Source organism: Choristoneura fumiferana, chromosome 29, assembly GCF_025370935.1.
Source record: "Choristoneura fumiferana chromosome 29, NRCan_CFum_1, whole genome shotgun sequence".
In the NCBI taxonomy this organism is placed as follows: Eukaryota; Metazoa; Arthropoda; class Insecta; order Lepidoptera; family Tortricidae; genus Choristoneura; species Choristoneura fumiferana.
In genome coordinates, this window is record NC_133500.1 from 9,348,650 (window position 1) to 9,366,957 (window position 18,308).

General features: G+C 37.9%; 1 protein-coding gene across 3 annotated transcripts in view; it reads left to right on the top strand.

The window, feature by feature from the left end:
- Positions 1-18,071, top strand: part of LOC141444268 (uncharacterized) — a 119,012-nt gene extending 100,941 nt beyond the window's left edge. For all 3 annotated transcript variants that reach the window (XM_074109759.1, XM_074109757.1, XM_074109758.1), the window contains 6 exons: positions 2,387-2,417; positions 11,481-11,583; positions 13,647-13,778; positions 14,060-14,159; positions 14,603-14,690; positions 15,142-18,071. In XM_074109759.1, the coding sequence (XP_073965860.1) occupies positions 2,387-2,417; positions 11,481-11,583; positions 13,647-13,778; positions 14,060-14,159; positions 14,603-14,690; positions 15,142-15,324 (637 nt within the window). In that variant the 3' untranslated portion in view covers positions 15,325-18,071. The remainder of the gene's footprint in view (positions 1-2,386; positions 2,418-11,480; positions 11,584-13,646; positions 13,779-14,059; positions 14,160-14,602; positions 14,691-15,141) is intronic.
- The last annotated feature ends 237 nt before the right edge of the window (positions 18,072-18,308 follow it).

An 18,308-nucleotide genomic window follows, 5' to 3' on the forward strand; every position in this document is an offset into this window, starting at 1 on the left:
TCGCGCAGTGTCATCGCATTCATAAACATCCTCTACTCCAATTGAGTCCACATATGTTTTTGCTACTCGCTCTAGCTCACGTTCTTTATCGGCGAAGTGTAGACAATAGAACATGTAAACAGTTACAAGTAGTGCAATACAGTGTGTGCGTAATACTGCCCTCGTGACGAAGAACTCAGTAATGGCGAAAAACGTGAAAATTTGATTTTCATAAACCTATTACCTACACTTAGATGCTTGCCCAGTGATAAGAGAACCTGACTACGAAACTTGAGGTCCCGGGTTCAATGTCGGGGCAGATATTTTTATGAATAATACGAGTGTTTGGTCTCGAGTCTTGGGTGTATGTATTTGTCTATACCAGTATGCTTATCCGTTGCCTAGTACCCATAGTACAAGTTAAATTGGTGTAAATTGTCCCATGATATTTATTTACTTACTATTTACCTACTTATAAATATAATTTCATCATCATCATCATCCAAGCCTATATACGTCCCACTGCTGGGCACAGGCCTCCTCTCAGAACAAGAGGGCTTGGGCCATAGTTCCCACGCGGGCCCAGTGCGGATTGGGAACTTCGCACGCACCATTGAATCGCTTCGCTGGTTTGTGCAGGTTTCCTCACGATGTTTTCCTTCACCGCAAAGCTCGTGGTAAATTTCAAATGTAATTCCGCACATGAATTTCGAAAAACTGAGAGGTGCGAGCCGGGGTTCGAACCCACGACCCTCTGCTTGAGAGGCGATAGGTCAAACCATTAGGCCACCACGGCATTTATAAATTGTAAATTATGTAATATATTTATGATTCAATTTGTTTTTTTCTTTGGTTTTTTACGTGAAAATACTTAGTTCTGCATTTTAAGCTAGCATTACTGCATTTTATTAGAAATTACCTGCGTTTTAGGTCGACAAAGTTTTCATGAAAATACTGCGTTTCTGCTAACTGAATTTCAGGCTTTCTAACAGAATTACGGACATGTATTTTTTGTATATATTGATATGCACATACATAGCCCATTTCTTCAATCAAAGTTAAATTAGTAATAGCTATTATTGCGTTTTTCGTTACGACGGCAGAATACAAAGAATCGTGTAGTAGGTATTTATATGACAGGAGATGGTCAAACGCTCTCCCTGCCAGAAACCGAATGACTGGTCAGAACTCATTGGGATATGTTTAGTTGTGTGTTTTGTATGACAGTATTAGTTTAATAAGCCACGATGTCGAAAAGCAAACATAAAGGAAGCAAGTTTATTTGCTGGTGAGTGTATCTACATTATCTATATCATGTCTGCTTATATCTGTTCCACTGCGGAACACAGGCCACCTCTCAGAATTAAGTCATAGTTCCCACACAGTGCGGATTAGGATCTTCACACACACATCTAAATTCTTCGCAGGTGCGTGCAGGTTTCCTCACGATGTATTCCTTTAAGCACTGTAATTTCGGAAGTAAATTCCGAAAAAATAGTGATGCGTGTTCGTGAGCCCTCTGAAACAAAGGAAGAGAGAGAGAGGGAGATCAAAAATCATTGTTTTTTTTTTAAATCCAAAACTCGTGATTCTATTCTATTTTTTGAAAAAAAAAACACGAAGATACGCTAAATACGAATAGATATGAAGATACGCAAAACAAAACACATACGTGTACCCAATTTTGAGACAGTTATTTGGGGCTTTCGTATCATCAACATCAGTGGAAAGAGTCTTTTCACCTTTTCATTTGTACAAAAATTCTCAAGTCGGGAACAGATTAGGAATGGACAAAACTAGAAAATTGGTGTTTCTATTTAAATATTATAATAATTCTAACATGATGTGATTAGATGAACATGTATGAACAAGTACTACATATCTTTATATTTTATTTTAAATTTAAATTTTTAGTTTGTATGAGAAATAGAACAATTTGATTTAATCATGCCAACCATCTAATACCTAAGGCTTTGCTTGAGATGCCATTGGTTAAATCACTAGGCTACCATGATTCGATTTTTTTTTATTAATAATGTTAGTAAACTCGAGTTCTTATACTGCTGAGCAGAAATTCAAACCAAAAATATCAGAACACGCTTCGACGTTTAACAATAGTCGTTTTTGATAATTTTTTCCTCAGAAGTATGAAAAGTATGAAAATTCGGTTATAATTGCATTTCAAATCCTAATAAAACATAGTACTTGGTAAATTTTTAGTAGGCACTTCATTGTCTTTAGGTTTCATTCTACACGCGATTTTATGTATGTATGTAAAATATACTTTATCGTACATAAAAAACAAAAATAATACAAAAAGAAAACAACAAAACAAAAAGAGTACAAAGGCGAACTTATCCCTAAAAGGAATCTTTATCGATTTTAATTGTTTTCTTTCTTGTTTCAGTTCTGGATTCATGTCATCATCGATTGAAGAGGTGAGTTTTAAATACTAGTGTACTTGTGTTTATATTACATTGCGGGGACGTAAAGCAAACGAGTTTGTAGTGGTCAATCGAGCGCCGCAATGTAATGCGACTTGCACGATTTTCCATAAAGTACGTCACACCTATTTTGACCATTTTTAGTTTATTTAGTTATAGTTTAGTTAGTAAATTGGTCAAGTGCGGGTCGGACTCGTACATGAAGGGTTCCGTAAACAGTTCAGTAAAAGTTTTTCTTAAAATTATTCTGATATACCTAAGTTTTTTTTTGCTGACTGTATGCCCCTGCCTGGTTACCAAAGTAGGTACTCTTCAAGACGACAAACGAGTCCAAACTCGATGCGGCCGTGTCGTTTATCACAGAGTTCCTATGGTCACCCGCTAGCTTTATCATCAGATCAACTCCATGTTATAATAATATTGCATTGTCATCGGATTTAATTATACATGCGTGTAAAATTTCAGCTCAATCGGTTGAAGATATCCACTTCAAATTTGAGTTTAAAGATTCCACCCGAGCGAACATAGTTACATTACACTGCAAATAAATATAATGCTTGTAATAAGTTTTTGTTATAAATTTCATTTTTAATACAAGCTTTTTTTGCCGAATGTACTTTTTGTTGACTGTAATTGCATTGTCGTCTAAACTACATATCTGTACCAAATTTCAAGTCGGTGTACTATTAACTATTGAGGAGTTCCCTCCTGCAGAGACGATCCTGGTAGGACCACCAAGATGTCACTACCATATGTACGGAACCCTAAAAAAAGCGTCAGACGTAAACATACCCTAATATATAACATGCTTGTGTAATTTTGTGTCTTTCTTTTTCTATAACTAACTGTTCCCCGCGGTTTCGCCCCTTTCTAGTTTTTTTTTTAAATTTTGTTCAACAGATACTTTGTCCTGACAATAATGAACACAGCAAAAAAATAATTATCCAATTTGATGTCGTCGTTCAGAAGTTACGCGTGTAGGTAGGTACAGTCACCAGCATTAATATCTGCCGCAGCAGAGCGTGCAAAAATATCTGACACGTCCTTCCAGCCCTAGAAATAGAGTTGTATCAGATATTTATGCACACTTGTTGTGTCAGATATTAGTGCTGATGACTGTACCTACATTTCGGCGATTTGTTTTTATTTATATAGATGATATATTTATAGTCGCCATCATAAGTCCTAAGGCAAGATCGACGGTACAACAGAAACTTCCTGTCAAAGTGCATCCTCAAAAGAGCCAGAATAGTCAAATTGTCTACCAACAAAATGAATGCGTCCGTCTGTACGCCGGAAACAACAAATGCATTCAAGATGCCGTGTGACAGAAATAACGAAATAGGAGATGGAAATGTATATTTTGAAGTTTAAATAATTGTGCTCTGAAAACACGGAATATTTGTATAGAAAGATGTAACATTCAATAAAAACACAATATCTATGCTAATAGAAAAAGTATGTAGTATAAAAGATATACATATATTATTAATTATTCATGCAATGACTTTGAATATTTTGGTGTTAATAGACTTTATGATTAGTGAATATTACGGTAAGTATAAAAAATTACAAACATTTTCGAACTTTCAATAATTTCAATTGGAATTAAATGTGAACTTTGGCGGCTTTGGCGCAAACGTGACATATATTCGTATGTACTCCACTGTTTTCGCATTATTTGACTCTAATTATTTCCCGTAACCGTGCCCTTATAATATGTTTATCAAAACATACATTTTGCGAAGTTATCACCTGATATATTTAGACAACAAAAGCATAGCGCCGCGCAAACGTCACAGCGTACAAATAGACACAAGACGCGCGGGCGCTATTAAAAATTACACAAATATACATCTCACTAAGAGGGGAAACAAGTAACATTGATATTATTAGATATCTTATGAAACCAAAACTTGCATCGTGGACGTAGGCAAGCACCGGGAAGCTCAAATGTGACTGCGCTGAGGGGCTACTACGGAATTCGAAGTTCGTATCGTCGTAAGTCGTAACGTCACTCTCACTCGTATTAAATATAATAAGAGTCAGCGGGACTTCATGATAGGTACAAAGTTCAAATTTTGCACTTGGTAGTATAAGGGTCTGGTCAGGTTTGCCGCATGTGCCCAGACAAGTGGTCACCGGCACTAGCCCATTGAACTTGTTCATTTATATTACCCACTAGTGTTTACCCGAGGCTTTGCACACGTTAGTCATTATCATTAGATCCAGCAGCCGAATTGAAATTTCGGTATTTTAAACATTCCCGTGGGAATTCCTGAAAATTAAATCGTGGTTTTCATTGACGTTACATTAAAAACAATCATGTCAAATTTGATGACTGAGCCCAGCGGTTGTTGTTTCGAGATTTTATCCCTATCTCGTCGGAATATCGGAATAAAAAGTAGCCTATGTTTTATTCCAGATGTCCAGCTATCTACATATTAAATTTCATCAAAATCCGTTCAGCCGTTTCAGCGTGAAGGAGTAACAAGCATACTCACTCACAAACTTTCGCATTTATAATATAATAGTACATGTGTCTTAAGGGCGGTAAATAAGGAATTACGAACGAGAGTCTATTAGAAGCCCGAAGTCGAAGACTGAGGGCTTTAATGAGTCGATGTTCGTAATTCTAGTACCGCCCGTGCGACATACAATGTTTTTCATCACATTTGCAAGTAAAATTTTATATTTGTAAAAGAAAAAATATAATTCTTCCAAATATTGGCGATACCTTAGGCTGTGCTCTTGGCAGCGTCGCCCTCCCCCTCCCCCTCCCTCGGCATGCGCCGCAACGTGCGTGTGCATGTGGTGGTCCATGTAGTCCTGCAGCAGCGCCATCAGTACGGGCACCGACTCATTGACCGTCCTTGGGCTTCATGAAAAGAAAACTTGCACGCGCAATGACTCATTTACCGACCACGGGTTTCATGACAAGCACGTTAAGGTCGAGGGTTTTATTTGGGGGGTTGCAACCAAGGTAGCCTGCATGTTACGACACTGTTTACGAGCAAGTGTGACGAAAAAAATAAAAAAATAGGATTCACCCACACACATCTCTGTAGGTCTATTGAATAATGTTTTTCCATCGTATTTTGTCGCATAAGTTCGTATTATCTTGATCTCTCAATTAGCATTGTTCATATTTTACCAATGTACCCTGATTCTATAACCATTACGTCGAGGGCTAGGGTTTTTGAACACTTTTGTCCTACTCTGATCTAAAAATACTTAAGAGTCACAAAATATAGCCAAAAATATGTTTGACATTTGTCTGACCTTCGAATAAGGTGGTAAATGGATGAATCCCTTTACCTAAAAAGTAAATCCACAAGTATCTAGGTTTATCTATGGTATCTGTCACACAGAAATTGATGTCAGTCTTAGTGTCAGTCAGTTGTCACCGTTGAATGCGAATTATTTTTCCGACAATCGACATCGAATCGAATCCCCTTTTCCGCGCGTAGTTTTCACATAATATTTATTACCCATAGTCATGGAAATGTTTCGTTCCTTCGTGCAATAACAGCACGTCAACAACTCCCGGAAAGATAATTATACTCATTGGGTACCTAGATAAAAATTGCGGCAACAGTGGTGTAGAACAATAAGTATTGAATACTGCAAAGTTTATGCAGAGTTGTGAAGACAATTTCGACGTAGTTAAATAAAAAAGCCGTAAAAAGCCGTGGTGGCCTAGTGGTTTGACCTGTGGCCTCTCTGTGGCTTTTTTATTTCCCATCCCAGCCTATATACGTCCCACTGCTGGGCACAGGCCTCCTCTCAGAACAAGAGGGCTTGGGCCATAGTTCCCACGCGGGCCCAGTGCGGATTGGGAACTTCACGCGCACCATTGAATTGCTTCGCAGGCTTGTGCAGGTTTACTCACGATGTTTTCCTTCACCGCAAAGCTGGTGGTAAATTTCAAATGTAATTCCGCACATGAATTACGAAAAACTCAGAGGTGCGAGCCGGGGCTTGAACCCACGACCCTCTGTAAGCTTGTTGAGAAAGCAAAATAAAACAAGTAATTATAACAAGAAAAAACATTATTCACTACTTAGATCAGTACCGGTGTATGATGAAGCTATAGCGGGTGTGGCCTGTAATACGAGCAAAAAATTAAAACATAGATCGTCCTAGTCAAACTGCACAACATTAGTTCAGCGAGTTTTAAAAATAATGGAGTCTTTGAATTTTCCTTTTTTCATACAAATTAAATAGTGCTCTCAATGTACGCCATCCTAGAACCCAACTGACGTCGCCTGTCACGCTACAAACATCAAGCATTTTGCTTTATTCTTCATAAAAAATTTAAAACTAATTATTTTTAAAAGTATCTGAACGAATGTTGTTCAGTTTGAGGAGTATGATCTATGTTTTAATTATTTGTTCATGTTACAGGCCACACCCGGTATATGTACAGTATTTGCTAATCCTCGGTACCGGTGTAGTCGTGAGTTATCGATCATAATAAATGATTTGACATACTATCTTATCTTATCGGCCTTCTGCGTAAAGCTACATAATCCCTGACTACTGCTGTAGGTAAATACAGAATGTATTTTTTATAAAAACAGAAAACGTAACGGTCCTTTGCTCTTAGCTTTAGTGGTGCGAAGGATTTACTTTCATTTGGTACATACATACATAAAATCACGCCTCTTTCCCAACGGGGTAGGCAGAGACTACATCCTTCCACTTGCTACGATTCTGGCATACAACTCTCGCTTCCTCTACATTCATCAATCTTTTCATGCATGCACGTCGGTTTCATTTGGTGCAAATGGAAAATGGACAACTCGAAATTATACCACAGAATAAGTAATAGTATACAAGTACAGAAGCTTCACTGCCGTACAAAAGTGACGTTTAGGCATAAGAATCGTGCCTTCTGTACTTGTACTATTATTTATTCTGTGGTATAATTTCGAGTTGTCCATTTTCCATTTGCACCGAATGACAGTAAATCCTTCGCAAATCGCACCACTAAAGCTAAGAGCTAAGGACTGTTACGTTTTGTGTTTTTATAAAATTGATCTCAGAGACAAAATAGTCGCGGAGACAAAAGTTGCTCGTGCGCGCATACCCTAATGGAAATATTTTTTTAAGTCAAGGATTAACTACCAGATCTTAATTATTTCTGAACTTTTTTCGACTAGCAATGTAGCGTACAATAATGCGACGTTTCGAATGAAACATGTAGTGATACTAGTACATTGTGTGCAAATTTTTATTTTAATGGAAATTAAGAAGTAATTTTTGATGAAAAGTTATGAAACTTCGGGTCCTTAAACTTTGCAGTTATAACAAAAATGCATGTAAAAAAAATCGCTCGTAAAAAAGTATTTGTAGGTGTGGTGTAGACAGTAAAAGCGCTCTCTTTTTCTAACACCATCAAACGCCATGGCAATGCCCGCCCAGTTCGGTGTACATGGTATGGTGTAGTGGAAGTTCGCATCATAGAATCACGAGAGACTGGGTTCGAGTCACAGCCCCACCTACATGTTTCTCGTTTTTCATTGACTCAAAAAACAAATTTAAACACAATGTGTTGTCGTAACAAAACACCTAGCTGGCTGTGAGCAAAACAATGCGCGAAAGTCTACCTACTTGTATTTAAAAAAATGTGGTTATGTAAAAAATGCAACAGGATATAAATTTACTGCCAATTACATTTTATTGACTTTTGTTTTGCACTAACGCCTATATCGAGACTATCCCACACGTATTACGAAAAGCCTAAAATAATCTAATTTACTCTAAAGACTGAACACTCATCGACAATTCATTAAACACGTAAACACCACCATTCAGTTCCCGCCCACCGTTTAGTGGCACAAGAATAAACCGTTTTAATTTAGAGCGTGTAATATCGCAGTGCGTAGCTGGCTGACAGAGCTTACGGTCTGGGCCACAGTCAAGGGCGCGGCGGAAATTAAAAAAAAAAACTTCATTGGCGCGAAAATCGACAATCGATTGAGTGTTTAGTTCAAAATAGTGTTTTTTTTTTTGTAAAATTATTTAGAATTTTTAGTATGTAGGTAAATTCAGGAGATTACTAAAATAAAAGTACCGAGGTTGAAAAATAAGTGACGTGTGTTTATTTTATTACATCACAATAGTTATTAAAAAAAAATGACAACGGATTTAAAATCTCTAAAAGTTAAAGTTTCAGTGGTGAAAGATTTTGGTGTTGTAAGCAATACATATTTATTAAATAATGAAATTGATCAAGAAACAAATTGAACGGCATTAAAAAAACAATTGTACATAACCTGCATTAAAATAATTTCGTAATAGTTTTTCATCGCGTTTTTAAATTCTTAATGCAGACTATACTAGACTAAGGGGCTGTTTCACCATCCATTGATTAGTGTTCGATTTCTATTCGAACAAAACAAATAGAGACGGCATCACATTTAATCGCCAGTTAACACTAATCAATGGATGGTGAAACAGCCCCTAAATATTTGCTTGGAAGTATTTGTTAACCATAACTAACCGCTTAGGGGTTTAAATATTCCGATTAAAAGTAAGCACTTAGGTGCGTGCTGAAATAATCAGAATTAAATTAAAAAAAAAACACATAATAAAATTACTTTTAATAGTTACTCATTTTTAATAGATGCTCATTGAGAATAAAGTAAAACTAATAATTATACTAAGATTTACTTTTTCAAAATACCAATTTCTTCACAAAACTAAGTATTTATTCAGCTTTCTGTAGAAACTATGAACCGCTCTATTTCGTCACCGCGTAAAAGAACACTTAACACTCCAAATGCCTCTGGTATTCGTAAATCGTCAAAAGATACTGTCATCGGCCGTGGAATTCGCGTGGGATGTATTATTTCCGAATCTGTCAGGCAGACGGGCCGTCTCATCGTATTTACTTTATAACCAATCCAAACATTGAATATTTATGCAGTTGATTGATATTAAATACGAAAATATATACTTATATTATTGGTTAGATCACAGAACGAATAAAAGTGGGCACAGTTCTACGAAAAGCGACGTTGGGTAAGGCCTCGTGCACATAGCCGTAGGCTTAGAGGTACTTAATGTAGTACGTAGTAAACCCTAGTGATATGTGTGTGTATCGGGATAAAAAGTAGCCTATGTGTTATTCCAGACGTCCAGCTACATATCATCGCCTAGCATTGGCGTATCTAGGGTTATTTTTCAGTGGGGGCCTGGATTTTTGTGTGAAGATATCAGTATTATAGAATTTTGAATCGGTAGCCCAATATCCTGGGGTAGGCATTAGACCATACTCGGGTGGGCGGCCCACCCGGCCCCCCTTCTATATACACCTATGCCGCCACGACGTTTTAGCGCGGAGGAGTAACAATCACACGCACGCATACACCTACAAACTTTCACATTTATAATATTAGTTGGGTAATAAATAACGTGATCTATTATTGTTATTTTGTGTATCATCAGTCACATTTAGCAAGTCATTATATCTAATTACATGAATAAAATAAGTTTATTGAACGGTAATAACGCAATATCCATAAGTTGGGTAATTGGATTATTTATTTATACTCATGAATAAATTTCGAAGCATAACAGGATATGATTGTAGGATGAAAAAGTACTAAAATTTTAAGAAAATATGTAGCCATTGAGGTTAAACTTCACTTACTTTACTGTACATGGCTGCAACACAAACAAAATTTCAACGTAAATTAAATTAAAACTCTGACACGTTTCGCGATAAAGTAAAATATCTATATTTTGATTTATTGTTGCTCTTACATTCTGAATATAAACAACAGTAATCCGAATTACAAAAAAAAATCTTTCACCACTAAAATATGCGTCCGACCAAACAACCTACTTAACTTAAGTAATTACTTTCACTTACATTCGCATAAGTCAGTCAACGCATTGGTAGTGTTAAAAAATAAATGTTGAACTGAGTTCAAGAACATTATGTCTATGTGGCTTACATTTGTGAAGGCATCTAATTGGGGCATTGGCGTACCACCTAAACCAGAACTTGTGAGTATGTTACACGTAGAATGTCCTAGCATTCCATCATCACCAACTCGACTCGATGAGTGGCGGGCTACCTAATGCTGTAATGGCTGGCAGTCATTACACGTTTCTTTCAGCACTTCCTGCCACGTACGGTCAGCAAAAGTAGCTTTGAGCAGCGTTTCCGCCAATAATGTGCGAGAAATGTGTTTTCCATTAACCAATAGAAACGCTTCATTTACACATCCTCGCACAGCTCATCTCTGGTGGGAACAGCTGAGCGGGGCGAGGCGAGGTAAATCAAGCTTTTCTCTTGGTTCAGGAAAAACATATTCCTCGCAACACATCCTCGCACATCCCTGGTGGAAACGCTGCTATACACTTTTGTACTTTGTCGCTTTACAGCCCGTATACCTTTACATGTATACGTATATGTTTTCAGGATTTTTTTAAATGTTATTTAATATCAACTCTGAAGAAAATAAATTAGGGCAGAAGTACCGTTTGTGGCCATTTATTGTTTAAATATACGTTTGAAATTTATAGTAATAAATCATTACAAACTTTATTCGTTTCAGTATAAACTTTTGAAAACTAACTAAACATATTATTTGAATACTGTAACTTTTAAAAATGTCAACTGGCCAAAAACGGGCTTAAGGTGGCCAAAAACCGTTAGTTCTGCCCTACTTTATGGCAAATGAAAATTATGGAAAACGGTACATTATGGCATATGAAATTCGGGCAAACGATAGAGAACCTTTACAGCCACGTACGTACTCGTAACGCCATGCAAGAGTGGCTAATGTTTTAATGCGACAGAGTAAAAAAAATATATCCGCTACTTTTGATGCTGACTGTACAATGAAATTGTGGAATCAACGTTCGTCAGCATTGTTTCCAAACATGACATCGGGGCTTATACTTTCTTTAAAGGCCGGCAACAGACCAGTGAGTCTCCTTGAGTTGTTGTTCACGGACGGTGAGATCGGCCGCTTGCTCGTTTTCCTCCATCTCATAACAACGACACTAACCAACTTATTGAAAGTCTTGTCTCTTTAGCTTCAGGTCCGCAATTCACGCACCGAGTCGACCGAGGACGAGAAACGCAGCGATGACAGCCGGCCGCTCAGCCTCGCGTCAGACTTCAGCCGCGACAACATCAGTAAGTTCTCCTTGTTACCTTGCAACTAGTGTTGCCCAAATGCAAGAACAAGACGAGACTTAGCCAGTCTTGGTCTTGGTCTTGCGCCAATACACCTGGTCTTGGTCTTGGTCTTGGTCTTGCGCTCCCAGTCTTGGTCTTGGTCTTGGTCTTGCAGCAAGAGTCTTGCAAGTCTTGCAATTACCTATTAGTCTTTTACTATTTATTAAAGTTTACTTTAAATCTTAGAAAAACGTATTAGAATTGGAACATTGTGAGCTTGAATTAACATAGCCATAGTAAAGATCAAGCAGATTAATAAATAACTGAAGATTTGATAAGAAATTCGAAAAATCAACTGACCTATATGTCGTTTTCCATGGAAGTAACTGTTTCTTAATAAACATTTATGATTTATAAGCTTACATTTGCTAAAACATGTAAAAAAACAAATTAATTACAATAACTTGACTGTATTTTAAAGAACAATACTTATCTGTCTAGAAAGAGATTGAACCCTCAACTTATAAGAAATTTAATAAAAGAGTTTTACGATTTATCATTTATTTGAATAAAAAATAAAATACAACACAAATCAACAGCTTTATCATTAGGTTATGATACTTTATATCAATTCTGAAACTTATTTATTCTTTGGAACACCTGTAGGTACTCTTAAAATTCGAAATTATTTTGCATGAGTATACCTACGCCCTATGGCGGCAATCAAATAGTGTCAAATGTTATGATTTCGGCGTGGCGGCAACGATTGTTTTAGATTTCAAAAGAAGCCGCCGGCGCGTGTATCATAACCATGTACTTCCGAAAAGCGGCAAATTTCTTTGAGAAGTAAGTACAAAACCTTTGATGCCGCATTATCAAAGTGCCGATGGTTAAAACATAACTATGCATGCACTCAGTTTGATTTTAATAGATATTTTTTTATTCGCTATGTTTATGGTATTAGTCGTAATGCGCATAGGTCCAGTTTTTCATATTCTTTGATACAGTTTTTTGCGTCTCATAGAATTCCTAAGCGTACCTACCTATACACCGAACTGTTACACCTAACTACTCAGTGAAATAGCGCTAAGTCCTAGCTGCAAGACGCAAGAGTCTTGCAGGCTATGTCTTGTTCTTGCTCAAGTCTTGCACGGTCAGTCTTGGTCTTGGTCTTGCTAAAAATACGCGGTCTTGTTCTTGGTCTTGGTCTTGCAAAAACGCAAGAACAAGACCAAGACTGCAAGACCAAGACTGAATTTGGGCAACACTACTTGCAACGCGTATCAACATAGTAGTAAGTAGCTATTGTTACCTTTCAAGTCGTAACAACATCAGTAAAGTAGCTTTTGGTACCTTGCAACTCGTAACACAATCAGTAAGTAGTCTTTGTTACCTTGCAACTCGTAACAACATCAGTAAGTAGCCTTTGGTACCTTGCAACTCGTAACAACATCAGTAAGTAGCCTTTGGTACCTTGCAACTCGTAACAACATCAGTAAGTAGCCTTTGTTACCTTTCAACTCGTAACAACATCAGTAAGTAGTCTTTGATACCTTTCAACTCGTAACAACATCAGTAAGTAGTCTTTGTTACCTTTCAACTCGTAACAACATCAGTAAGTAGTCTTTGTTACCTTTCAACTCGTAACAACATCAGTAAGTAGTCTTTGTTACCTTTCAACTCGTAACAACATCAGACAGACTAAGTTTCTTGTTGTTTCTTGTCGTCCGGGACTAACGTAGTCGTTCCGAAACGATGTAGCACAAAAATTCCGATTGCAAAATTCTCCCTTAGCGTCCAAAGTCCGAGGTCGGCTCAACAGGACCACCCTTTGGCATGCTAAGCTAAACCACCCACTTGCTGAGCCCATCTGGCAGCTCGCCCTCTCCGGGAAGCTGCAAAAGCCGTCTGAGCTAACAGCAATAGTCCGTTCGAAAAAAAGTGGTTAAAGCAGCGAGTCGAAGTAAATGAAGCGTTCCTATTGGTTAAAGAAATACATATTCCTCGCAGCACATCTTCGCACATCTCTGGTGGAAACGCTGCTTAAACGTTGCTTGTTAAAGGGTAGTGTTTATTTGCAGTGTCACTGGCGAGCGGCCCGCGGCGGACGCGTCGCGGCGTGGCCCCCTACAGCGAGTCGCAGCGGCCGCTCACACGCTACCTGCCCGTCGACAGAGACGACTTCGACTTGCGACGGCACGTCGAGTCCGCCGGTGAGTGAATTAAGAGTTTGTGCACACTAACGTTTTTGCCGGCGGTTTCTCGGCGGAGTGCTAACGCGGCGCGCACGCGGCGAGCACGCTGCGGTATCCGCGATTACGTGGCTTAATCGCCGCGTTCCCTCCCGCTCAGCCGAGAAACCGCCGGCCAAAACGCTAGTGTGCACAAGCTCTAAGTAAGAATCGCGCTACATCCAGGAAATTTGACCCTCGCAACATGTAACAGAGATAACACCGCCATGTACAATGATAGTTACATTGATGATTGTTTGCAGGGCACCAGATTGAGCTGTGCCCCCACGTGACAGTGACCGCCAGCGCCTGTCGCGGCTATCTGCACAAGCTGGGAGCCAAGTTCCACACGTGGTCTAAGAGGTGGGCGCACCATTGCCGACAGACTTTTCATCGAACATCATATAACATCGACAATGATTTATCCAATATTCCAAATATGCCAAAAAAAATTGCTAGAAATTATTCGCTTCACAAATGTTTCATTTGGCCAAATGTATTTTATTCTGAAACTGAACGGATTTGAATGAACGGATTTGAATGTGAAAGGATTTATTACAAAAACATTGTGTGCTGAAACATTAGCTATTTCAGAATAAAATGCATTTGGGCAAATAAAATATTAAAATACGAATTTTTTGCTTAGGTAGACATTTTTGAAACCATAAATTATGAAACGTATTTTCGCAACTGGACTCTTTTATAATTCCTTATTTACCGCCCCTAACAAAGTACTATTATTTACACGTCATCACATTTTATTGTCACACCGTAACAGACTTCTAACTTGATCGAATTATTTACAGATGGTTCGTCTTTGACCGAGAATCTAAAACGTTCGTGTACTATTGGGACAAGAGTGAGAGAAAGCCGCGCGGCGGCGCTTACTTCCAGGTAAAAAACATATCTTTGGTCTCTATACGTCCCACTGCTGGGCACTCACGATGAAAGGGTCTGGACTATGCTTCCACGCGGGCCTAGAAAGTATTTCTTCCGAAGTGTGTCTAGGTTTTCTCACGATGTTTCCTTCACCGTAAAGCTTATAGTAAATTTCAAATAATTTCGAAACGCTCAAGGGGTGCGAGCCCGGGATCAAACGTGTGACCCTTGAGAGGCTAGGTCAAACTTCTAGGCCACCACTGGCCACAACGGCTGAAAAAAAAAATGCTAAGTAAAAATTATGTACCTAGTTCAGAGAATATATCTAGTGCCAGTAGTGCCATCCACCAAGACGCGTGATTTTGTCAAAATTAGACATTAATAACATTGTAATAAGAACCACGGCACGCGTCATCGTAAATGACTACCTACCTTATACCAACCTGCAATAATTTATCCATTCCAGGTAATCGAAGAGGTGTACCTAGACCACGGTAACACGTCCAAATCTCCAAGCCCTCAGACCACCTTCATAGTGAAGACCCGCCAACGTCGCTACTACCTCATGGCGCCTTCAGGGGAAGCCGCAAGAATATGGATAGACGTGGTCTTCACTGGGGCCCAAGGGTACACTGATTATTTAGACTGAGACTACATTTAGCAGCTAATTAACTGGTACACTGGCGCAGGCGATAGTCTTTGGGAGGATTTAGCTACTTTGGTGTAGCGTAGCTCGGCACTATGGGTCAAGATGGCGGGACGAGTCTCGAAAAACTGTTTGCTTTTAAATATAACCTAGCTAGTAAAGTCGAACGATTTGACTCCTGGACCACAGTAGGACGTGCTCACAGTAAGTGTCATAATGAACTCCCATGTCAAGCAATGCGAAGTCACTATGACGTTCTCAAAGTAAAGGTTCAACAGTGGGTCACGATTTAGTTGGTTCGACTGTACATGTCAATATTTTTTTTATTGTACAGTCGGCTAAATAAGTCCTTCATCATTTTAGGGAACATCAGAAAAAAATGACACTTTTCTTTGACAGTAAATTGAATAACCCCTATCTTTCCTGATAGACAGTACAGATGAGGCCCATTCCGCCTCATCAAGCTTAAGGTATAATTCACTGGTCAAGTAACAGCCTATTCACTTTAACCTTGAATATAAATATCTAAGTTTTGATTGTACATTGATTTGTAAAATATCTCTTGATCGATTATACCTATGGCAACAAGTGCAGAGGGCTTATGGAATTCGTTATGGAGCTACAATTTCTTTAGATGAAGAAGGTGCACTGTGTTAGTAATACTTACGATCCGGTAGGACGTGGGGTGTATTCCTCTAATTTTTGTGTTCTAAAAAATCTAACACACTTTTCTAACGAAGTAAGGAGTGGCATTTGTCACGATACCTCTTTAGTGTTTTCTAATGAACCATTAAGTTGAAACGCGTGTGATTTTTTTATAAATACGTTTGGTAGATATATTATATTGATAATTAAGTACGTCTTACTTAATGCTATCGAATCATTTAATAAAAATCGAATACTTTCGATAATACGAATAAGGAATCACAGTATTTTTAGGTTATAAAAATATTGATAAAACATTTTAATGAAATTGTTACCGACACGACAATAAATTGTGCCAATTTTGTACAATTATATTATATATATGGCAGCTTTTATATACAAGGTTTTTTATGTGCCTTGTGAGAGACTGAATAACGAATAACATGTGTTATATTGTACAATTGTAATAAATATTTTTAATATACACAAAGTCAATTGTAACGATTTATAATTAGATTAAATGCAAATTAAGTGCTTAGCTAATATTGTGAGCATGCTTGATGAAGTAATTAAAATAATGTTACCATATTAGCGTTATTTACTGGCAACTTTACATTGCTCGATTAAAAATAGCGGCCAAGTGCGAGTCGGGCTCGCGCACCGAAAGTTCCGTACCTAATAAACATACAAAAGTTGAAACTTTAAACTTTGCAGTTCAATATAATATCGGTATGTTCCCAACAGGAACACTGTTACTCGATGCTGTAAATTCGTAATCGCCAAAAGTATTTTTTGCGATCTTTTTACTTGAGTGTTTTAGCATTTCAAACAAGGTAAACAAATTTTATTAAAAGATATATTAATAAAATAAATAACGACATGTTACAATTTATTAACGATGTCGCATAGTCATTCGTGCTGTTGTGGTTTTATAAAAAACTATTTTCACTCAATTTTTCAAGATTGTTTGCCTTATTTCTAATGCTATCAAACCAAATAAATAAATAATAATTTGGGATTATTTTCCTATACTTATGCTGTAAGGTCAATGAATGTCAAATTATCTATTTTAATTTATTTACGCGTGTTTATTGCGCGATCTTATATATATCTTTTTCCTAGAGAGGTATGGAACTCTAAAATGATGCGGTACACTTTTAATTACATTAACACTACGTTGGTCAACTTTTAGTACTTACTTTCGGAGAGAGCTTAGTCAATAGGGAATATTACTGCAATTTTCTGCCGTCAGAGTGCAGCTCTAGCACAAACCGTAAACAGTTTTTGGAGTATCTTAAATGCCCGGAAATATAGCTCCATCGTTACTATCTATGTAAATATTGTTATTCTAATTACTAATAAATATGTCATGTTTTCTATAGTACTAATACTCTTTGGTCACGATTTGTCATGGCGACAAAATATAAAGAGAACTGACGTTGTCATGGGGGTTTGCGCTAGTGTCGCCCCCTGCGCAGAGCTTTGCGTAATATTTCCTATTGGCTAAAGAATAATTCCGTCTTCTGAGTTATTGCGGAATTGGATACTAAGGGTCCTAGTCCACTAAATCGTATCATATCACGAGCGTAATCGTCCCGGCGGACGCAACAATCACAGTGAGCACACAAGTTCATATTAATCATAGTATTATATTGTTAAGTTACGGATGGAGTTATGGGTATGGAGTTGTCATTAGGGCCTACTCTAGCTGGTGCGGGTGCAGGTACAATCCTATGCGTGCGACGCGCGCAGTTAGCGCTGCTTATACTATTGTTCAACAGGCGTCCACCCGCTCCGTGCAATCCGCGTCAGATAGTGTAGGCCCTTAAGCGAATCATATTTTTGTCAAATTCAATCAATTTTGTATCTGTGACGGGCCGACCCTAGGACGTGCACGTGCATGAACAACAGTGATGATCCAAGTATGATACGGTCTAGTGGGCGGAAACCTTTACTAAGTTGCTAGAATGTATACTTATGCAGGCTTATGAAATGTGCGTATTTTCTATGTACAATGAAACGGCTGAAACGTGGTTGAAACCAATTATTTTAGCTAATAAGGTCACAGTATGAATTAACCAAGTAAATAAAGCATTTACATAATTTTTGCCTTTTTTTACTTTCGTAGATACAAATAATAGGGTATTTGACACCATTGACTAATTCCTGGATATATTTAACTCTAGTAAAAAAACTAAGTAGGTAAGTATATTTAATTTTAACACGAAAAACCTTGGCCGATGGAAAATAGTTTCGGCTGTTTGTAAAAAGAGTGTCAAGTAGCCTTAGTAAGTATATACAGGGTGGAAAGTTGAGATGGGGCAGAAAGGGCAACTACTAGA